Genomic DNA, 23,834 nt, shown 5'->3' with positions numbered 1-23,834 from the left:
ACCACCAAATTTTAGTTAATAGCTAAGTTTCTGAACAAGAAATAATTTTCATATGAAGTAACCATCCAAGATTAGGGACTTAAGCTATTTGGAGTGACTGGAAGGTAGGTTTTATACTCTATAGACCTGCCTCAAGAGACCAGAAAGGCCATTGGACCTGGATACTAAAAGACTCTCTGAGCCAGGCATGGTGGCACACACCTGCAATGCCAGTACTCGACAGGAGCGTCGCAGGTTTGAGACCAACCTCAGCAACCTAGCTAGAGTCTCGGCAACCTAGCAAGACTGTTTCAAAGCAAATAAAAAAGGGGTGGGAGTTTAGCTTGGAGATAGACTCTTTCTGGGTTCAATCTCTAGTAAAAATCAGAGAGGGGGAAGAGAGAGAGAGAGAGAGAGATTTTCTGCGATTTACACAGGTCCTTACACTTTTCCAGCCTACAGTCTTGCATGATGACTTTCAAACTTTTAAAAAAATCAGGGTCATAAGAAGTGATTTTACATGCAAGCTGGCACACATATGTGAGTACACACACACACACACACACACACACACACACACACACACGAAAAAACCTACTATGGGAAATGTTAAGAACACAGGTTATAGTTTAGCCTATTTATGCAAGAAAAATTCTAGTAGCAATTCACCACCTCACAGCCCACAGTTCTTATCATCTGTTAAGAAGTGTTTATGGAGCACCTACTGTGTACCTAGCATTACCCTAGGAGAGGAGAGACACATCCATACCCCTTAGAGCTCACTCCCCAGTGGAATGCGTTCTAGCAAACTGGTAACCCCACTGAGCGCACATCTGCTCCACGAAGCAGGTGGGCAAGACTATCGCCTTCCTTTCTTCGGTGTGTATGGTCCTGGGGATTGAGTCCAGGTGCAAAATCAGAAAAATAAAAAGGCCTGGAAGTGTATCTAAAAAGGGCTGGGGGTATACCTCCAAGATACACCCCTAGCCCTTTTTATTTTTCTGTTTTTTTTTTTTCTAACAAGGTCTCCCTAGGTTGCCGAGGTTCTTACTGAGTTGCTGAGGCTGTCCTTGAACCTGCACTCTTCTTGTCTCAGCCTTCCAAGTACTGGCATTACAGGCGCACACCACCACATTCTGGCTTCAACCTCCTTTTCATTGACGTGAAAACACAATGCGAAGGGCAGCCGCCGTCCACAGCGGGAAGGAGATGGAGTCGGGCTTCGGGTTTAAGGGCCTTGGTCTATTGAAGCTTGTTTTTTGCAGCCTTTTAACTATGATAAACAGACGCAGAGTTGACTGTGCATGAGGTCCCACTGTCGTTATCCCAACAGAGGGGTTTGAACCTGGGAAGCTGACTACACACTGGTGAGCGAGTTAATAGACACACCGGGCACGGCGGCGCACGCTTGTCATCCCAGCATGCGAGAGGTGGAGACGGGAGGATCGCGGTTCGTGGACAGCCTTAGCTACTTAGAGAGGCCCTTTGCAACTCAGTGACGCCTTATTTCAAAAAATAAAAAGACTGAAAAATAGGGCTGGAGGTGTAGCTCAGAGGTAGAATGCCCCTGGGTTTCATCTTCAGTACCGAAAAAAATTAATAATAATAATAGGCCAAAGACGTACATCAAGATGCCCAGTATTAACTAACTACAGAGCTAGAGAAAGAGGCGTGGCTTAGGGGCGTGGCCTCATGGGGGCGTGGCCTCATGGAGCAGCTTACAGGACAAGGCCTTCAGGGGATGGAGCTTCCAGGGTCAGAGCCTTGGGTCAGGGCTTCCAGGGGCGTGACTTCCAGGGCAGAGCTCCCAGGGGTGGGTTTAAGGGCGGAGCTTCAGGGGGCGTGGCCTATAGGGCGGGGCTAATCACCTACATCACAACAGGAGGGGAGGGCGGGGCTTCCTTGGGGCCAGCAGGAAGCCTGGATAACACTCAGCCTTAGCCACAGGCCATGGCCGGCCAGGCAAGCCAAGTGGACTGGATGGATCATTATTTAGCGTCCCTGGGCCTCTCCCATCACCTCATGATGGACTCGGATCTCAAAGCCAAAGGCCAGGGAAGCTAGGAGGTGCAGTTCCCTGAGAGCCAGGAGCGAGCCAGGAATTAGCGAGGGGCTAAGGGCAGACAGGCCACCTTCTGGGGCGGAGAGCCTTCTGGGCAGACTGCCCAGCACAGGTTGGAGTGGAGAGCCAAGTCCTCAGTGGACCACTGAGCCGCAGGGGCCGGGGGATGAGCAAGCCATGGGAAACAGGAAGCGAAACCAGAGACTCGGCGCCCATCGGCATCTCAAATTCCTTCTCCCTGGCGGCCTTCGCAGGGCGGCAGTGGCTGAGAACAGCCCAGAGTTGGCTCAGCGTGGAGAGGGGGCATCTAGCGATGTGTCTAGACGATGTGGCTGCTGGCCCCTTGTAGGTGGAGATAGAAACTTTGAACTACAGTTAAGACGGAGCCTGCGCCAGCGGAGGGGCTGGCCTTTTAAGATGGCTGATGGCCGAGACTTCTTCTATCTCAGATATTTACCTTTCCCCAAGTACATTCTGAGAATTTCGAACTCTCCCTGCAGTAGGGCCTGCTCATGGGAGTTCCCTCCCAGGATTCCCAGTCCCTTCCCACTCCACCTGCCCAGGTAGCCTGGCTGTCTGTGAAGTTAGAAGCTGCTGTACCTTACCTCGCCAGGACGGCGGCGCTCTCGTCCACAGCACTCCCTACATGTGTGTCCCATTTTTGAAATGATGTAAACTTCCACGCATGCCAGCAGCTCTCATTGGGAGGCAGGAGTTGCGTCTAGCAGAATCCTCAGGTACATTTAGCACGACAATGCATAGTTCATATTTTCTATTATGAAATCAGAAAACGACTTGTGTTTCATGTTAGACAAAGCCCAGAAGGCGAGTTCAAATATATTATTCTTTTGTCTTGGAGAAGCCCACAAACCATCCTGGAAGAACAATCATCTCTGGGAGGGGTAGAAAAAAAACACCTTTGGTTTTTATACTTATTTGAAAAGAGCATAGGTGTTTACGGTTGGGAGATGTTGACTTAAATACTGACTGATTGGCCAGAACGTGGAAGGTTGCTGGTCTGGACCAACTAGATCCTGGATTCTTGAGAATGCTTCCGTGTCTGATGGATAAGAATTATCACCGCTCACTCTCAATGTCCTATTACCAAATGTTTCATGGCTCCAAAGATGACCTTCTCACTGTCCCTAGATTGACTCTTTCAGAATTTCGTAAATATATATGCTAGAGATATATATGTATATTTATGTTAGAGATGTGTTTTATATAAATATATACTTCATTTAGCATATAAGTTTAATATTACCTACTGGGAATTTAACCCAGAGACATTCTACCTCCAGGCTTCACCACCAGCTCTACTTTTTATTTTTATTTTTTTTATTTTTTGCAGATCTGGGGATGGAACCCAGAGGCGTTTTGACCTCTGAGCTACACCCTCTGCCCACTTTTTTAATTCTTTATTTTGAAACAGGGTCTCACTGAATTGCAGAGGGCCTCACTAAGTAGCTGAGGCTGTCTGTGAACCACGATCTTCCTGTCTCAGCCTCCCAAATGCTGGGATTACAAGCGTGCGCCACCACGCCCGGCTTCTATTTTTTATTTTAATCAGGGTCTTGCTAGGTTGCTAAGAGGCCCACTACTTGCTGAGGCTGTCCTCAAACCTGTGAACCTCTTGTCTCAGCCTCTCAAGTACTGGGATTGCAGGTGCGTGTCATCACACCCAGCTTATTTATCTATTTTTGCGGTGCTGGGGATGGAACACAGGACTTTAAGTATGTTAGTCAAGTGCACTACCTCTGAGCCAGACTCCTAGCCCTTCCCATTCCAGAATTTCAGGAAATCATTTCCCCATCTATCTGCCCTAGAAGCACTTGTTCAAAGGTACGGCAGCAAACGCAGTCGGGGCCAAGCACTGATATCAGATCTGCTGGCGCCCCTCTGCACCTGGGCCTTAGGCCAGCATAATTTGGGATAATTTGGGGTAAAAAGAAGAAGGACCTTTAAAAATGTTATCACTTATGTGTTTATCTTAATGTTTGGGGAGGAAGATGGAATTAGCATGTAAAACAGTGGTTTTCATGGAAATGATTGCTTAGGGCAAAGCTCAGATTAAAAGAAGAGATTTGAAATAGAAGAAAAACTGTTAAGTGGTGAGAGTTTCAAAGTAGAGAAGGAAGGAGTGTTAGCAAGTCAGTGGGATTGTGGGTGACAATAATAAATGGTAAAACCACAGAGGATCGCATAGGGCAGGCTGCAAATTAGAAAGCGCCCGATTTTAGAACTTGCCAGCAATTTTCTGTCTTTGAAGATGGGGACTTCAAATCTGCCTCATGGGCATAGTTCCGTTCTTTCTGAATATCTTCTCAAATGAGGTAGGGGTGTGTGTGTGTGTGTGTGTGTGTGTGCGTGTGTGTGTGTGTGTGTGTGTGTGTGTGTGTGTGTGTCTTCAGCTGACTTCCTACAAAGCAAGTGCTATATGCTGTATGTTTTTAGAGGGAATACCGAGAAGTCACCGTTAACCTGTGTGAAAACGTTAAACGTTTAATCATGCAAAATAGATGTACAAACAGGACCACAGCACACCTCGGAGTTGGGGACTTTGTATAAAACTATGGGATATGTACACAGTGGAATTTCACTCAGCCATAAAGAATAACAAAATTACATCATTTGCAGGGAAATGGTTGGAACTGGAGGACATTATGCTAAGTGAGATTAGTCAGTCACTAAAAGTAAAAAAAATCGGATGCTCTCCTAATATGCGGAAGTTAGGGAGGAAAAAGGGTCATAGGAAGAACTCTAGATGAAGGAGAAGCCGTCGGTGAGCGTATTACGGTGACCTGAGGGGATGGAGGGGGGAGAGGAAAATTTCCTAAAGTATGTGATGGACATTCACAGACATATCAAAGTCAATCACTAAGCCAAACATGAGGAGGGAGGGGGAGGGAACGGGGTGGGAACTGGGGAAGGGCTACATGAGTGATGGGTGCATGTGTGCCTCCGCCATCTTGTACCCCAGTAAGATGTAGGACTATAATGCACTGATTAAAAGAAATTCTCGGTTTTGATTTTCTGGTATCCAAAAAATAAGGGCTAGTCTGGACGGTGTGCCTGGGTGTACCAGTGTGTGTGTGTGTGTGTGTGTGTGTGTGTGTGTGTGTATACTCCTGTGTTAATAAGTGTGACAGGGTGAGTGTGTTAGCAGGCACACAATATGCATGTAGAAACGTCTAAGCATTTTTCTCCCCTACCAACTCTCACGAAAGAGATGCTTGTGAAGGGGATGTTCCCAACCTGGGATACTTCAGACCTCAGAGATTACAGCGGGGACTCGCCGGCCAGCGCGGAAGAATGGCCACTTCTGCACAAGGTAGAGGCCCTGTCTGTCTGCACTTTTGGGAAAGTCCTGAAATGCCCACCTGGTCTCGGTGGTGCCGGGGAGCTGTGAGCAGGGCCTCCTCTCCGTGCTGTCACCTGGGCGACAGACAGGCTCCACACTGTCCTGGGGAGGCCCTTAGCAATAACATGCAGAGAGAGGCAAGGGCCAGGGACCCCAGCTGGGAAGAGGACGTCCCCAGAAGTGCTGAGAGTGAGGAGAGGACAGCCTGTGGGTCTTCTGCTCCAACCAACGGGGACATGAATGGTAACAGAGTCCTGCAGGGAGCATGGGAGACGTCAGGGATATTACGATCTAGTCACCCCACGCTCCAAGTGCTGAGTGTTCAGGAGGGCCGGATCAATTTGACATGAGCACAATGATTATTTCCAAAAGAATGTGGATGAAATTGAAGGACATTCTAAAAAAAACCCATCCTGCTCTGTTCAAACATACCTGGGTTATGAAGGATAACAACAGAAAAAAGCTGAAAAATTGTTTCCAATTATAAGAAAGAGACACGACAGGAACATATATATAGTGTGTGTGGTTTGGGACCCAGAAAAATGCCATCTTTTTACATTAACAGAAAAACTGACAGTATTTGCATAAAATAGGCAGGTAGGAAATAATTCGGTACTGATGTTATTTTCTTGGTTTTGACCGTGGTAATAGGGTAGGTTACAGAATGCCCTCATTTTAGGGGAGACACACTTAAAGAGTAAGGGACGTACAACTTGTTCATAGATAGTTCAGAAGAGTGGTACACACATATACACACACAGTGACAGAGACATAGTAAGAAAATGCTACAGCAAACATAGTTAAGTGCTAATCTGGGGGAATCTAGGTGAAAGGGCGCTGGGATTCTTTTCTGCTATTTTTGCAAGTTTTCTGAAAGTATTTCCAAGTGAAAAGTTTACAAAAACATCCTGATGCCGGGAGTTCTTTATCCACAGTGGGCAGTATTGAAAGTGTGGTTTCCTTGTGCCCAGGGGAAATTTGGCAATGCTTGGAGACATTCTGGCTGTCCTAAATGGGGCAGGGGGTGCATGCTCAGGCATCCAGTCCTGACTAGGACACACACGCGCACCCGTGCCCAGCACGTCGACCATGTTGAGGTTGACAGACCCTTGATTAGAACATTTAAAGAAGGCGTAAGATTCCTTCCAGATACAAGTCACATATAATACCAGGGAAGCAGTTGACGTGCTTAGGAAAGCATAAACACTGGATGGACATGGCATCATATTTCTGCCCTTTCCCCCTCTCTCTTACCTAGCATCTTTACTAACCCCGCCCCTTCTCTACCAAGTACACCAGGGTCCTGTTCAGTGGACACTAATTTGCCGTACCTAGCATTTCCTTTTTTTGGTTATCTTCTCACACCAACACATCTTTTTTTCCAAGAAGGGTTCTTCTAAAACCAGCCACCCAGATTGGAAGAGAACTGCGACATTTGTATGAATCCTGCTATAGTAATGCCCTGCGAGTATGCTCCAACCAGGCCACTTGTAATGTCCCTTTCTCTTGAGGTTGAATAGTCACTGGTAGAGGTGGGGAACTAGCTGTCCCCATACAATAATGAAGCAGTGTGGGGCTCCAGCCTGTCTCTTGCCTGAGTGAGCTACCTAGATTCAAGAGTTGGATTCTGTAGACCATTCCCCACTCAGAGCAACTGAGCTAACCCTGGGACCGGGGCAGGAAGATACAGATTAACCTGGAAGATCTTCTCTCCGAAAATCAGGGGCCTGCTTAGAGATTAATGAAGGCATGTTCGCGTGACATGGACATATTCACAAAGTGATGCCTGAGGGCCAAATCTGGGGTATTTTAAGTATCAAAATAAATAGTTTTGGTCCAGAAATATAAACTAGAGAAACCCAGGCGCTCACCCCATTGCAGATTCGCAAAGGAAACCCTGAAGCATGTAAGGTGGGATAGTCACGTGGTTGCCGGACATCTTTTCAAAAAAAATATTCATTTGTTTTACGCCTTCACCAAGTGACTAAAATGTACACCTTCATATTTTGTATCCCTTGATGATATGTAAAGGAGAGAAGAGTATCACGGTAGGGAAATAGTGCCCAAGACGCAGAGTCCAAACCTAAGTACCACGCAGCATCCAATACACCTCGGGCACCAGAGGACCAGCCCACACCGCCAACAGTGCCAAGGTCAGACACCAAGATCATGGGACCGCCAGGCAATGTCAAGATTGTGATATAACCAGCCCAGATCTGCAGCAGCACCCGGATCGTAAGGTAACCGCATCCGGATCGTAAGAAAACCGGCGTGTGTCCTCAGGAACGCCGAGGTCATGCAAGAACTAGTCCGTATCTGAAGGTGGGGCAAGTTCTTGACCAGCCCGAATCAATGTGATGAAACTCATAAAAAGATGCAAGGAAAATCACTATGATAACTCGAAACCCCACGACATTTGATTTTAAACCATATCCTTTGCTATGAAGGAACGCATTGGGATGTCAAGAAATACCGGGTTGGGTCAGATGTGGTGGCGCACGCTTGTAATCCCAGTGCTTGCGAGGCTGAGACAGGAGGATTGCATGTTCGCGGCCAGACTCAGAAATTTAGTGAGGCTCTCAGCAACCTAGTGAAACTCTGTTTCAAATATAAAGTTGGGCTGGGAGTGTAACTCAGAGGTTAAATGCCCCTGGGTTCAATCTCCAATACTACTAAAGCAAAACAACAACAAAAAGAAAATACCAAGTTGGGGGGGGTGTCTCAGGATTTGATGACTGTACTACAGCAATGGAAATTCTCTGATAATTAATTTTTTGGGGTGCTGGGGATTGAACCCAGGGGCATTCTACCTCTCAGCTACACCCCCAGACTGCTTTCTTTTTGGAAACACTGTCTTGCTAAATCGCCAAGGCTGTTCTTGAATCCTCCTGGCTCAGCCTCCCAAGTACTGGGATTACAGCAGGCACCACCCTGCCTGAATGGAAGTTTCCTGCTTTTGACACTATATTTTGGCTTTGTAAGAGAATGTCCCTGTTGGTAAGAAGGTACTGAAAATATTCAGGGGGTGGTGAGCAGCACAGTCAAGACTCTGACATGGCTCAGGTACAGATGTCCTGGTCACTTTTTCTTGGACCATTTGTATAGGTTTCCATTTCTTTAAAGGTACAGAGAAGCACAAATGTCCAACCATCTTCCATGAAGTACAAGAAATTTTATTTGTATGTGTGTCGTTCTTGGAGGGAAAGAGCATCCAAGGCCAATGGCTCACATTTCTCTAACAAAGAAGGGACCACTTAAGGAGAAAATTTGAAAAAGCGATGCCGGGTACCCAGAGACACAAGCGGAGCACCTTCTTTAGAAGAGACAAGAGGGCAAGGTGCTGTCACTGGAGACTTGGACAAGGCCCCCCAGCAAGAGGTAGAGTCATTGGGGGACAAAGAAGGAGCTACAAATAGATCCCAACAACAGGAGCCAGTGAACTCACCTTTCTACTTTTCTTAGCCGTCAAGATTTAAGAGATTAATCAGCAAGGCATGGCTATGCGTTCTTATAATCCCAGTATGTGGGAGGCTGAGACAGGAGGCTTGCAGGTTCGAGGCTAGCCTCAACCATTTAGTGAGGCTCTCAACAATGTAATGAGACCCTGTTTTGAAATGTAAAAAAATAATAAAATAGGTTTGGAGGTGCAGCTCAGGGGTTCAGAGGTAGAATGCCCCTGGGTTCAATCCTCAGTACAAAAAAAAAAAAAAAATTAGCTCAGGATGTAAAAGAGAATATAGGAAGACCAAAACAGAAAGAAACCTTTTATTCTTTTCTTCCCTCCTTGGGCAAATATCATGGTTTCCCATGTGCCAGGCACTAGGGACCGGCCAGCAAGACAGGGCTGTCCAAAGGTGGACAGAGCAGGCGGGCGCTCTAGCCCCCAGCGAGCAAGTGGCACGGTGGAGACGGCACGCGCACGGGAGAGGCCGGAGGGTTGAAATGTGAAGGTGAAAGAGAAAAGCCTGCTCTCTGAGTCAACTCATTAGCGGAATGGTGACCCGGGGCTGTGTACTGACCCAAAACGCGTACAGAAAGGGCCGGAGCGAGCACACCCCCGCTGCGGCAGTGGGGGACACAATGGAGCCATGAAGCTGGAGAAGGCGGGAGGAGCCCGGTGGGGCCCTGGCCCACGTGTGCTTTTCCTCATCTGGGGAGGATGCTGCAGGGAGCCTTCGAGGGCAGCCTGGGAGAGCGGAGGCACAGGGATTCCACCCAGAGCACACGGAAGTCCTGGGGTGAAGGAGAGGTCTCCCCGTCTGCGAGGAGGGGCAGGGGATGTGATGAGTTCAGGGTCTGGTCTGATGTCAGTGCTGGAGAGATGTTTGCTGGGTGAACGAGTGGGTACCCAGGCGGACAGAGAATCAGCGGGAGACTGCTGGAAGGCGGGTCAGCACTAAGCAGGGACGTCCTTGTGTACGCACCTGCAGCCCAAGCCAGCGCCCGCTCATGGCTCTTCCTAGCTCTGCGTGCGCCTGTGAGGGCCAGGCCTCCCTCTGCCCTGCTCCTTCTCCCTCCCCTCTGCTCCTCAGCGTGCTGGGAGGGTCCCGTGTGCCTGGAGCTTCTCCCTTCTTCTGAAAATGCCCCGTTTATCCCAGGGCCTCCTGACCCTTCGCACTCTGAGATGGAGATGTCCTCTTCCCAGGCTGTGAGATGGGGGATCCCTGACCTGGCCAATCAGAGAGTCCCATTCCTCGTCGCCACCACAGCTGGCTCGAGATTGGGCCACTATGGAATTGAGATTCGGCTCCGCGGCTTCCTCTACAATTAATTGGGAAGTCACTTTCTTTTAGGCAGGTATGTTGGGGGAAAGAATATAGGACAGGAGCGAGCTGCTGCCGATGATGACCACCAGATGAAGGCAAAATGGAGCCCAGAGGACCAAGGGAGAAGAGGGACAGGAACCAGTGATGCTGGGTCCCGCTGTACCCGAAGCCCACAGTTTACTCATGGCAATGCATTCCTTTTTTTTGTCTCTTTTTGGCTTTGGTATGGTTTACTTAAACTGTTTTGTCTGCCTTTCTTTCTTTCCTTCTTTCTTTTCAAACAAAGGAATCATGACTTAAACAAACAAATTTGGCATGCATTCAAATGACATTTTCTATCAGGCAGGTAGAGAGAAAACAACTGGCCCACAGTTTCAAACACAACCTCATTGTTTCCGATGAAAACAAAACAAAACAAAAAAAACACCTTTGCAGTGTCAATCCAGTTTACAGTATGGAGTATGAAATTTTTTGCCTTTTTTTATTTTTTATTTTTTTGACAATGATACTCGAGCAAGCCTTCTTGGTTTTGTTTTCCTATTTGCTTTTTCTTAAAATTAGCACTAAGCTGTAACTCAGTGATAAGACCAGGGACTACTAACTAGTGTGTGTGTGTGTGTGTGTGTGTGTGTGTGTGTGTTTGGGGATGGTGATTGAGGAGGAGTCCTGAAAAGTTGCTTCATTTTGAGACTGCAGAATCCTTTATTGCCTCAAAGAGTTGCTAATGGGCTTCCAGAGCTGGGAGAAATCCACACTTCTACAGCGTCGGGGGAGTCCGCAGAGACAGTGAAGAAACGCAGCAGGAAGCAGGCGCCATAATTCAGGCCGAGAGGGACAGATTGAGCAAGAGAGACGGAAAGCGTCCATTGCTGAACTGGGCAAAAAAGTGACCCCAGAGAGGCCTGGCAGCTGCTCTGGGAGGCTGGAGGATCCGGGGAACCTGGGGGGGGGGGCATTTAGGACTGTATCAGGAGCACCGTGAACAGAGCTAGGAGCAGCAGTGGCTAATGTACTGTGGCATAATAGAAGTCCCTGGCTTTCTATTTCGGTTTCTAACTAGCGGACCCTCACATGAGTGGCTCTCCCCGTTCCTTTTTTCTCTTAAACATGCTGTTTGTGTCTGTTTGCTTTTTGACATTTTTCTGTTACTTTTAATGTATGTATGTGTATATATGTATATGTATATATATGTATGTGATTTATTGGTACTGGGGATTGAACCCAGAGATATTCTATCTCTGAGCTATACCCCACCCAAGCCCCTTTTTATTTTTATTTTTATTTTTATTTTTGAAAGAGGGTCTTGCTAAGTGGCTGAGGGTCTCAAGAAGTGGCCGAGGCTGTCCTCGAACCTCATCCTCCGCTCTCAGCAACTGGGATCACAGGCGTACTCCACCACGCCTGGCTATGTTGCCGGTTATTTTTGAACATCTCTGTGCGCTTTATATTGTGTTGTACGGGGTCTGGCTTCTTCCTGACTTTAATCATCACACCTATAATAACACGCGTGAGTTTTGAACTTTATTACTTGCCAAGTCTTACTGTGGGTAATGACTTGAACGGCCCCCCAAGGACACATCCACTCAGAGCCTGCGGACGAATCCATCCTTAGAGGAAGCGTGCTTGCGGATGTCATTAAGTCTGGGATCTCAGAAGGGTCATCCTGAGTTAGAGAAGCCGCCCATCCACTGATGAGAGTTCTCTGAGACAGAAAGGACTGTGCAGAGGGAGAAGACAGACGGGCAAAGACAGAGACAGGAGCCAGGCGAGGGTGGCCGCGTGCCAGGGGACACCTGGCGCCCTGGAAGCTGGAGGCAGGAAGGACCCCGTCTTAGGGACTTCAGAGGGCACACGGCGCTGCTGACTTTGCAGCTCGGGACGTCTGCCTTGAGATCTGAGAGTGAATCTGTTCTATTAAGATATTACGCGGTCTCTATGAAGTGCTAGACTAAGTTGCCCAGTTTGTGGCAATTTGTTATCAAAACCCTGGCAAACCGATCCTGTGCTAGGTGTCTCAAGCCCACTGTTGTAAGATACTGCAGGGTACGTGCCACCAAATGTCATTTGCTTTTTATAGAACAAAACCAGAGGCTCAGAAGCTATGCTCTTGTACACACCAGGTCTCAGCTGGTGGGAAAGACATTGGTGGACCTTGTATCCAGCATCCAGCCGCCTTGTTTGTGTACAGTTCTTCAGTTATCCTCTGGGAGGATTAAAAAAAAAAAAAAAAAAAAAACAGGGTCTCCTTAAGTTGCAGAGGGTCTCAGCACGTGGCTGAGCCTGGCCTTGCATCTGAGATCCTGCCGTCTCACACTCCTGAGGACTGGAATTGAATCCAGTCTGTCTACTTCACCCTTTTCCTGTGATATAAAAGGGAGGAACTTTCAGGCTTTTGGTTTCTTTTAGTTAGAGCTAGACACATGCTACCTGGTCACATCCCTGACCACACCTTAGGACCACCTGAAGACCTTCTGAAAGATTTGAAAAAGAGAGAAAAAGATCAGCTAGGCATGCTGCTGCATACCTGTAATCCTAGTACGTGGGAGGCTGAGGCAGGAGAATTGCGGGTTTGAGGCCAGCCCCAGCAACGTAGCAAGATCCTGTTTTAAAAGTAAAAGGACTGGGGGTGTAGCTCAGCGGCAGAAGGTTCTCGAGGTCAACAATCCCCAGTACTCAAAAACAAAAAAAAAGAAAAAGAAAAATCAATCTACTCCACCAATACCCAAGGCTCTGATTCAGCTAGTTTGGTGCAGAGTCTGAGAACTGGCATTTTAAAAATTTCTTTAGGTGATTCTAAAGTTCAGCGAAGATTAGGGGATTTCTTCTCCTTGGAATCTAAAACCTGAGACTAGAGACAAAAAAAAAAAAAAAGAAGTTATCCAAAATATTCAGTGTTGCCTTGAAGAAGGCAGACCTCAATTACAATGACCAAGACCCTGGAGCGAGGCAGCTTCTAGTTTTTAGAAAACCCGGTTCTTCACCCTTCTGGTGGATCATGAGCTCCCGGTCCCCAAGCACATATTTCTAAAGTGGCCCTCAGATTTTTCTGCTGCTAACAGCCAAAGGTTTCTGATCATTGTGCCTAGATACTGGCAGAACACAGATTCATAGTGGAGGTTGGTTTCGGTGACACCAATTACAGTCCGTGATTAGTTCTCGTGTGACACCTCACTATACAGCTGGCCATGTGAAGGCCATCAAGAAAAAAGAAATGTTTTCTAGAGAGAAGATCAGACTTCTCTACTGAGCCTTTGGGTGGCTCTAGGATCTTTGCCAGCCACCTGCAAGCATGAATGTAACAGTCCTCACATGCCACTAAGAACAGCCTGAATCAAAGAAAAGATCAATGGCCTGATACAGGAGGCGAGAATCAGCCTCTCTGGGAGAGTAGCTGGAACTTATTGTTTTGGAAAATTTGCTAACTCAGTCTCTAGCTGGGCTGTATTTCACCTTCATTCACACCTGGAAGGCAGCAGCTTCTAAACCCCTCAGGTACGCACGCAAGAGAACTCAGCACACAGGCAGGAGAGAGAATAAAATCCTGCAGAGAAAACAATTCCAAGGATATCAGAAGTGCCCACTCAGAAACAAGTGCGAGCCAATGAGACACACTTTTTATTTTTTAAAAGAGATAGATGATCTCTAAATGACCAAGTATTAACCATACTTATGGTATAGAAACATGTGTACCTGAATAAAGATTTTATAGACAGGGAGAAAGGTATTGGGGATATCCTCTTTTAAGGTTAATGCATGACATATGAAGAAGCATAACATAACCAAATGTAAGCTTTGATTTATTAAAGATGCATTTTATAAACCTCAGGGCAATGACTGAACCTTAAAAAGCTGTATAAATAATAACCCAATGGTGGAGATAAAATGGAATCATAAAAATACTCTAAAAGCAACAAAACAAGAAAAAGAGAATAAAGAGAAACATCAAAGAAAAAGTGAGCTAAATGTTAGCTCTTAATATAAACATGGATAATCACATTAAATATAAATGGCTTAAACACAATAATTAAAAGACAGAGATTGTTGGGCTGGACATACAAGATAAACACAATTGCTTGTTATCTATAAACAGTCAACAGTAAACACAAAGTCACTGCTTAAAAGTAGAAAGATGAAAAAGACAGGGCCATGCAAACATTAACCAAAAGAAGCCAAGGTGGACATATTAATATTGGATGAAACAGACTTCTGGACAAGGAATAATTTCCAAGAATAAAAAGAGATATTACATCATAATAATGGGAGCAAATTCACTAAAAGGACATAATGATCCTGAGAGTATGTAAGTTTAAAACAGTGTTCCAAAATACACAAAGCAAAAGTTGGCAGGACTGAAATTAAAAATAGACAAAATCCAGGCATGGTGGCACACACTTGCAATCCCAGTACTTGGGAGGCTGAGATGGGAGGATAACAGGTTTGAGGCCAGCCTAAGCAATTTAGCAAGACCCTCTGCACCTTGGTGAGACCTTGTTTCAAAAAAATAAAAACATTAAAAAGGGTTGGGGGTATATCTTGGAGGTAGAATGCCTTGGTCGAATCCTCAGTACCACACACCACACACCACACACACACACACACACACACACACACACACACACAGCAGAGAGAGAGAGAGAGAGAGAGAGAGAGAGAGAGAGAGAGAGAATATCAAAGCCACAAGTTGGTTGGAGATTCCAATCTTTCTCTCTCTTGGTAACTGAGAGAATAAACATCAATAGTAATACAGAAGACTTAACCAATGCCATAGGTAGACCCTTGACAGATTCTTAGTACTTAGGCAAAGATCACTTAGATGTTACACTATAAGCACAATCATTGAGAAACTGTTAATAAGTTCGACTAAATAAATTTACAATCTCTGCTGTTCCAAAGATGTACAATGAAAAAATGTCTGTAAAATGCAATTTTATAAAGGACTTGCCCAAGCATGGGAGGGAGGGATGGGGAGGCAGTGGGGTGGGGACTAGGTGGGGGCTGACTGGGTGATGTGTGCTTTTATGACTACACAAGTTTTTTTTTACCCCATTATGATGTAAAAATATAATGCAGCAATAAAAAATGTAAAATAAATTAATTAATTAAATAAATAAAATGCTAAAAAAGACTTGCATCTAAAACTTATGATGTACCCACAAAGACCAATAACAAGAAACTAAGCAACCAATAAGAAATGAGCATGATATTTGAAAAATAAAAGACATTTTGCCAAAGATATAAGGATGGCAATAAACACAAGAATATTCAACACTGTCAGTAAGAATCTCGAAGAAATATCTACTGCTCACTTATCAAAATCAAACAAAACAAAAAGGGTACGATTAAGTGTGACTGGAGAGAAAAGTGTTGGGAACACTTTTTTTTTTCTTTTCCTTTTATTTTGGCTGGTGGGAATGCAAGGTTTCAACCTTTATTTATTATTATTATTATTATTATTATTATTATTATTATTATTATTTTGGTGGTACTGGGGGTGGAACCCAGAGGCTTTCTACCTCCGGCCTATACACTCAGACCTTTTTTTAATATTTTATTTGGAAACAGGGTCTCACTAAGTTGCTGAGAGCCTCACTAAGTAACTGAGGCTGGCTTCGAACCTGCGGGATCCTCCTGCCTCCGCCTCCCAAGCGCGGGGATTACAAGCGTGCGCCACCATGCCTGGCTCAACCCTTGTTTAAATACAGTTTTTTAGTGCAATTTCCAGAGTACCTACTAATTCCTGGGAAAAAAAAGAAACCATCTGTTCACATGAAAGCCAGTTTGTGAAGTTGGGGGGCAAGGTTTGTGACCATCACAAAAACTGGAGTCACCCAGATGTCTTTCAAATGGGACATGGGTGGAAGAACTGTAGCCAATCTTGTACAAAGTTATCAAGTGTCTATCTCACAGGTGAGCGACAATCGCCACTAAATTTTGGAGTGCACGGACTGTTTGTTACACGCCATTAGTAAGGGACAGACTGCTGATGGCAAGGTGGATGTCAATGCATAGTGCTGATGAAAAGAAAGTAGATGTGGAAGCTGCATGCTTCATGATCCCATTCTTACGGCATTAGGAAAAAAAAAAAAAACACATCCATGGTGGCTCGGGCTAAAGGTGGCTACAAAGGGACACGAAAGGTCTTGAGGGTGATCGAAATATCTCATTCCTTAATTGTGTAATGTTTGCATAACCACGTATGTTTGCCAAAACTTAGGGCCACGTACTAAAAAGGGTGACTTTTCAGCCGAGCATGGTGGTACACACCTATAATTTCAGTACTTTGGAGGTTGAGGCGGGAGGATCGCAGGCTTGAGGCCAGCCTGGGCAACTTAGCAAGACCCTGTTTCAAAATTTAAACACTGAAAGAGCTGAGATAGCATGCCCCTGAGCTCCATCCCTGGTGCCAAAAGGGGTGTGTGTGTGAATTTTATTGTATGCAATCATACTTTAATAAACCTGGTTTTTAAACAAAGTGGACTGTCACACAAAAGTCTGTCAATCAGACACTCCATGTATCTCATTAATTCAGGAATATTCGTCCTCACTCCAATTAATATACCAAAGGCTCCTTTTCGTTAACCTTGCTCTTCACGACTGTGGATGTCGGAGACTCCAACTAATACATCCAACGGCTACGTTCCCACCTCAGCTCTTGGAGGTGCTAACTAGTAAAATAATTGAGTGTTCTGAGCTCTGCCCTGCCTGACTCCAGCCACCCCTGTGACTAAGCTCACAATAGGTACTGAGAACAGAGCGCACAGAAGCACTCACACGCCCATGTAGAGGGCCAGGCAGGAAAACAGGAGGAAAAGGACCTGAATAAACACACCCTCCTGAAAAACCATGCCTACTCAGCACCAGCACAGGGCAGACACACGCAGGTTCGACAAAGTGCTCACACTTTTAAGAGAAGCTGAAAATCCTGAGTTTTTTTTTTTTTTCTTCAGAATAAAAGAGATCACTTATTAGGCCGCCTTCATAGATGCAAAAGGGTATTTGATAAAATTCTATCTGCAACTCCTAGCAATCTAGGAGGGGACTAATTTTTTATTAAAAATAAAATTGTAAGCCGGGCGTGGTGGCGCACACTTGTAATCCCCGCGCTTGGGAGGCGGTGACAGGAGGATCGCGCAGGTTTGAAGCCAGCCGCGCTGGCGTTAAGAGACCCTGTTTCAAAAATATAAAATAGGTCTGGGAGTGTAGCCCGGAGGAAGAAGGGCTTCCAGGAACCCCAGTACTACCAAAAAAATAAAAAATAAAAAAATAAATAAAATAAAATTGTAAGTAGTTATGAAGCAGGGCGTGGCATCTTGACACACACACACGTGCATCGTGGACATCTCCTGATTTCAAGTGTGACTTCTCCGGTTTCCAAATGGTGGGAGCTCAAGTAGCACTTGTCTCCAGACTACAGGGTATCTTCAGGCATTAGTCAAGAGCTTTGGGTTACGGAGGAGATCTAGGGCCAGCCAGGGTCTGATGGTTTATCAGAATGCCCTCTAAGAAGCTGGAATACAGCAGGGAGGGACAGCTTAAGGGATGGACAGATGGGGAGGACACACATGTGCGCCTTTGCCGAGCATCCTAGGCACATCTGTGTGTTGAGCTTGTGGCGGGGAAGGCAAACTCCTCCTCCCCTGAGCATCATGGGCTGGCTGAGAAGGACCTCCCCATCCCGGTACCCTCCTCCTGATCCTCCTCACACCTATCAGGGGTTTCAAACCCCTTAACAGAAGCCTCAAATCCCCACAGTGCTGGCCAATGGAAGGTTTGGTGGTTGGTACTGAATTCACTGGGCGGCCAGGGCGGGAGTGAGGGAAGCTATGTGGGGTCTTCACCATCCTTCTTTACACAGAGACTGATGTTCGGTGCACGATTACCCATGTGTGCAATTATGGGTCAGCGCCGCAGAGCAAGGCTGAGGTGCTGTATGGTATGAGTGCTCAGTCCTTCGCCTCTACCTACCGATCATATTATTGAAGGACCTCAGTAATTCCACGTCTGCAAACACAGGTGGCCCTACCGATTTCAGAAAACGTGACTGGAAACCATCACTGAACTTGGGAGCATGTCTTAGCCTTCCATTACCTCTCTGCCCACATCACAGCGCCCAATGGGTCAAGCCTGAACTCAGGGATATTTTACCTTCAGTATCTGTCTTAATAAAAAAAAAAAAAAAGATTCCTTTCTTTCAATGCTCTGTCCTATTTATGGTACTTTCTGAAAACAATTACGTCTTCCCAAACCTGATGATTTCCAAAGCTTCTAAATTCACCATCAAAAATAAATAAACACATGGTTGATATTAAGAAATTGATCAGTGGCCTCAAGCATTCCAGAAGCCAACCTTGTAGCCAGGAGAATGGCAAGTTCACAGCCAGCCTCAGCAACTTAGCAAGGCCCTCCTCAACTTAGCGAGACTTTCTTTCTTTCTTTCTTTCTTTCCTTCCTTCCTTCTTTCTTTCTTTCTTTTCATGGTGCTGGGGACTGAACCCAGAGGTATTCTACCTCCAGGCTACACCCGCAGCCAGATTTTATTCTTTATTTTGAAACAGGGTCTCACTAAGTTGTGGAGGATCCTGACTCCTAAGTAGCTGAGGCTGGCTGCGAACCTGTGATCCTCCTGACTCAGCCTCCCAAGTATTGGGATTAGAAGCGTGCGCCACCAAGGCTAGTGTAAGACCTTGTTTCAAAATAAAGAATAAAATAGGGCTGGGAGTATAGCTTCGAGGTAGAATGTCTCTGGATTCAATTTCCAGTACATACGTACACACACACACACACACACACACACACACACACACACACTGTAGATAGATCCTTGCAAAGGAAGTCAGAGGTTTGTTTATATTTTTAAGACAGTACAAATTTAAACAAGGGAGACAGAAAATATTCCTTTCTATAAGATATTTTAGGGCACAAACATTTTATTTGTAGAGGAATCAGTTGGAGAAATTAGCAGCTAGTTTTGATCGTGAGAGATAAAGTGAAGAAATTTTATGCAAAAGATGGGCTACAGACCCACCCATGCTTACCCCACCACAGCGGGAAACACCTAGAAGCCAGGGCAAGGACAGAGAAGCCCACAAGTCAAGGTCACACTGAAGCCTGGCCAAGGCGGCTTTGGGCAGGTGGGCTTGCCTAGCCAGGGAACCTCATCACTCCACCTGCTTGGAATTAGCACCTGGAAAACTGGTCCCAGCCCTACTTCCCTGCAAAATTGCTGCTCCCAGCCCCCTGTCCATGACCATTTGTGACGGTCACTATTCTAAATTGAAAGTGAAATTCTTTAGAAAGAACCTGCACATACGTCCACAGAGGACTCGGGCTTTAATTAGGAAAAGTCCCCAACTTGCTTTAAAACCCACGTCCAGGGTCCTCACCTGATTAACAGCTCAAGGACACTGGAAGGGGGGGGTCTCCCTGGGCTAAACTGAGCCCAGCCCACCTTCTCCTGCAATGTCTTCTCTACTCCTGGTGCCACGTGAAACGCCACTCAGAAGACCACTGCGAGGTCTGTTAAGGATCCTGCAAAAGAACACTTTGCACTTGGGGAAACCAAGTCACGGAACGCCAGCACCTAGATTCAGAGCAGAATTCAAGACTGACTGGCTTCTGGAGATTGGTCCTTTCAAACACAACAGAAAAGTGTCACCCCCCCCAGCCCCATGCACATCACACACACACACACACACACACACACACACACACACACACACCCTGTTTACTGGAGTCTCTCCTTAGACAGACAGGGACACCATGTTAAAAAAAAAAAAAAACCCCACACTCTCGCCCTCCACAGCGGGCCCCCACCTCAAGGAGAGCAGATTTCTCTGTAATTTCAAGCAGTTGCTTAATGGCATTTGCAAAGCAAACCTTACTTCTTCCCATCCATTGGCAACCTGTCTCTCCCGGAGCAACCCTAGCCCTGGCGCGGAGAGCTCGGAGCGAGTGAGTGGCGTGTGCCTTAGGCTGGATGTGCGGCTTCCCTGCCCGGCGACAGAGCCCAGCAGGACCTGCGCGAAGGCGCGGAATACAGGGACGCACGGAGACACACCTCGGCTTAACCCAATGGACCCGAGACCCTCGGCAGGGCGCCGGTGACAGGAGGGCCACCGGCTCCTCTGGGCTCCCCGGGCCACCGCAGCTGCTGAAGGCGCAGTGGCTGTCCCCCGCAGGGATGGCTCCTGGGGCCAGCTGCTCCTGCGGCTGGACTGGGGGCCGCCTCCCGCCGCCCCGCCCAGTGGCCCCACAGGAATATAACCGTAGGGTCAGGATAACAACAACGCAGCTGTCTTTTGTAAGCCCCACCTGGGCTCGATTGTATCCACCTCGCTAACCTGTAGCAGTCTCCCGAGGAGGGAGAAGAAGACCGAGATAGCAACCCTCCGGGGACGGAACTGCTGGAGAAAGCCAGCTCGGGGCTCCGGACGCGCACGCCACCCCCTGCGCCTCCCCAGCCCGCACCAGGCCCAATTCGGGGTGCGCGGGGGGGGCGTCCCGGGTTTCTTCCAAACTGGGGTCACGGTGGGCTGCGCGGTGCGCGCGCGCGACCCTCGGTGGGCCGGCGTGGGTTCTGGGGACCCGGCGGTTGCAGAGAGGGGACGCAGAGGACCCGGTCAGCCTCCAGCCTCCCCAGCCCCACGACAGCTGAGTTGGGATGCGGGCGCGCACAGCTGGAGGGAGCGAACCGAAGGACGGGGCTCCCCTCTCACGCACCCCGGTGTGACCGGCCGCGTGGGGCCTGGTGGGTCCCCTTGGAACTCGGGTTTGGGGTACACAGGGGCCCTCGGCCACGCCCCCTCCTCACCCGGAGGCAGCCCTGGGACTGGGGTGGTCCAGGTAGGGGGTCCTGGACCAGCTTAACTGGCCCCAACCCCAGCGCCCACTTGTACGGGAACGGGCCCCTGGAGGAGGCGCCTTGGCTGGGACAGCGCCCTGGCCAGCCCGGGTGCCCTGCGCATCCCCGCGTTCGCCGCCCCCGGCCCCCTGGAACTTGCCCCCCGGCTGGGGCTCGCTTACCTTTGCCCAGCAGCGCGCCCAGCACCAGGCTCAGCGCCCCGCACAGCGGCGCCGCCCGCCCGGGGGCCGCGCCCTCGGAGCGCATCGTGCTGGGGCTCAGGCCGCCCGCCGCCAGCCCGGGGCGCAGCGCCCGCCCGCCGGACGCCCCATGCCCGGGCCCCCCAGCAGCGGCGGCGTCTCGGCGTCTGCACCGCGGCGCTCCGGCTCCCGCGGCTGCTCGCGCTCTCCGGGATAACTTTTCTCCGGCTGCAGCCGCAGCCGCTTCTGCCAGGCAGGCCCCGCCCCCCGCAAGCCCCGCCCCCCGCAAGCCCCACCCTTCGGGGCCGCGCCCACCCCAGGCCCCGCCCGCGGCCTGGGATGCTCGCGGGATGCTCCGAGGGCCCGGGTGTTTGCAGCCCGCCTGCCTCAGTGCAGAGGAGGCTGGACTGGGGACCGCCAGGCGGGATGGAGCTGCTGGACCCCCCAGTGGCCACTGCAGGGGCCCGGCGCTCGTGGGTCCCCCCCCCAACTTCAGCCCGTTCCCCGCTTTGGCTCGGAGGGGTCGGAACATCTGGGATTAAAAGTCACAGGCGGCTGTCGCGGAAGATCCCCCGGGCAGATTTTGTTGCTGTTGTTTTTAAGCAGTGGGCACAGCGCCGCGCGGAACAAGGACACGCGTGTGCACGGAGGCGTGGGAAAGCGCGCGGAGCCGCGGTGCCTCTGGACCCAGGCTGGAGAGGAGAGTCGTTTATTCACCGCGTATCCTTTTATATGCCGGAGTCCCACATCACGGCCCCTGTGGTTTTTATTAACCATGAGGGGGGGGGACCAGCTTCCCAAACACACACACACACACACACACACACACACACACACACACACACACACACGCCAGACTTGCCCTGCAATAATAGGGCTAGGGCTCTTTGCAGCGAACACAAAGGACGTCTGTCCCCGTTGCTGCCTCCATCGCTCGCTCGCCCCTGTTTCCCCCTCTGTGTTCTCCTGGAACCTCTCACGACCCCAGCAGCAGTTCCTGTGTGGTTACTGACAGACGCCAGGGCCTCCCAGGCCACGAAGGGGTCGGAGGGAGGGACCCCAGCTCCCTCTTGTGTCTGGAAAGCAATTGGTTCAGTCTGCAGCCGGGAGCCTTGCTGGCTGGGGGAAGAGCCGCCCTCCACCTCTTCCCCAAACAGCTCCCCAAAGCGCCTCCGCAGGGCCTGGGGGTCCCTCACATCCAGGACTCCCTGACTGACAGTGCTCAGTGGCCCCTGTCTCACCCCAGGCGGGCTCAGGCTAACCTCAGAAGGAAGACCGACTGGGTCACGTTTCACCAAACCCTCCAGGAAAGAATTAAAAAGAAAGAAAATCTTGACTGATAGAGAAGAAACAGCGACCAAAGATCTCCAGCGCTTCATTCTTCAACTCCGCTTCCTCTGGGGGCCCAGCAGGAGGAGGAAGGAGAAGCCAGGGTGGGCTCCGATGTTGGGGGGCTCCCCGGCACCAGCCCTGGAAGGCCTTCTCTTCTCCAGTGGGGCTGGGTTTCTGCCTCGGGCTGTAAAAAGATGCTCTCCCGTCCACCCTCGGGGAGCAAGTGGCTGGAAACCTAGCCAGGCCCAGAAGATAACTGTAAGAGGCCCGTTCCAGTAGGCTGGGGTAGCGGGGACTTAATTTTTTAAGTGGAGTGTGCTGATAATTGCCCAACAACACTTCATCTGGGTCCTCTAGTGCAGACAGGTCCTTGGGGACCCGGTCATAAAGTAGACTCAGTCTTCTAAAATGGAAGGCACATTCTTCTCTCTCTCTCTCTCTCTCTCTCTCTCTCTCTCTCTCTCTCTCTCTGTAACTTGAGAGTAAATATTTTTCATTTAAATGTTGCCAGCCTCCTACCATCAGGGAGAAATAGAGCCTATCCCATTATTTCTGACTGAGGGATTGGGACCTGCTTTCTCTTCTCTCCCTCCTAGCTGATGATAGGAACAATAAATAAATAAATAAATAAATAAATAAATAAATAAATAAATAAGAGCGCCCAAATAGGTCCTCCACCCCCTCCCTCCACTCTTCTTTGCAGGCTCGTAAATCGCCCCCCCCTCTCTACACCGTTTCTTTCCCTTTGGCAGAGAATATTGCTCTCTGTATTGCAAAAAACAAATGCAGTTCTTGGACTAAGGACTCCGCAGTGCAAATAATCAAAACGGGAGGAAATTGAACAGACCGCAACAAAATGCATAGCAACTCAAAATGAGGAGAGAGAGAGAGGGGGGGGGGAGAGGGGGAGGGAGAGAGAGGCGCTCCATTGTGTCCACATTCAGCTCCAGGAGGAAGGCTTCTTCAAATGTCCCCAGTCCTCAGGTGTCCCCATAGACTGGGGCTTCTGAGCATCTCTGCAAGTAGCTGTCTTCCTGGTCCCTCCAGAAACAGACCAGGAAACAGGGAGTATCCCTTCTGCAGAGCTCACCTTCGGTCGTCTTTTAAGTGACTTTCTAAAAAGAATCAACCAAACAGGCACACAAATCCAAAGACAAACCGGAGGGCTGGTGTGGTCGATTTATCCTCAGGTGGAGCCACAGAGATGGAGGTGTGGACTTAAAGGTTTGTGCGCTAATCAAGTTTCCTGTGCTTATTTTGTTTAAAGCCGTGTATTATTTAACCTCAAAACCAT

The 23,834-nt window shown here is 48.5% G+C and overlaps 1 protein-coding gene across 1 annotated transcript in view; it reads right to left on the bottom strand.

Moving 5' to 3' along the window:
- The window catches only part of TMEM132C (transmembrane protein 132C), a gene marked incomplete at both ends in the record, with an annotated part of 267,928 nt that extends 246,653 nt beyond the window's left edge, over positions 1-21,275 (bottom strand). The window contains one exon of the mRNA XM_080717639.1: positions 21,191-21,275. Within this exon, the coding sequence (XP_080573765.1) occupies positions 21,191-21,275 (85 nt within the window). The remainder of the gene's footprint in view (positions 1-21,190) is intronic.
- Positions 21,276-23,834: the final 2,559 nt, after the last annotated feature.

This window comes from Muscardinus avellanarius, assembly GCF_963383645.1.
Source record: "Muscardinus avellanarius genome assembly, chromosome: 21".
NCBI lineage: Eukaryota > Metazoa > Chordata > Mammalia > Rodentia > Gliridae > Muscardinus > Muscardinus avellanarius.
Note: the sequence above shows the minus strand (reverse complement) of the source record. Positions and strands in the feature narration are given on the sequence as shown.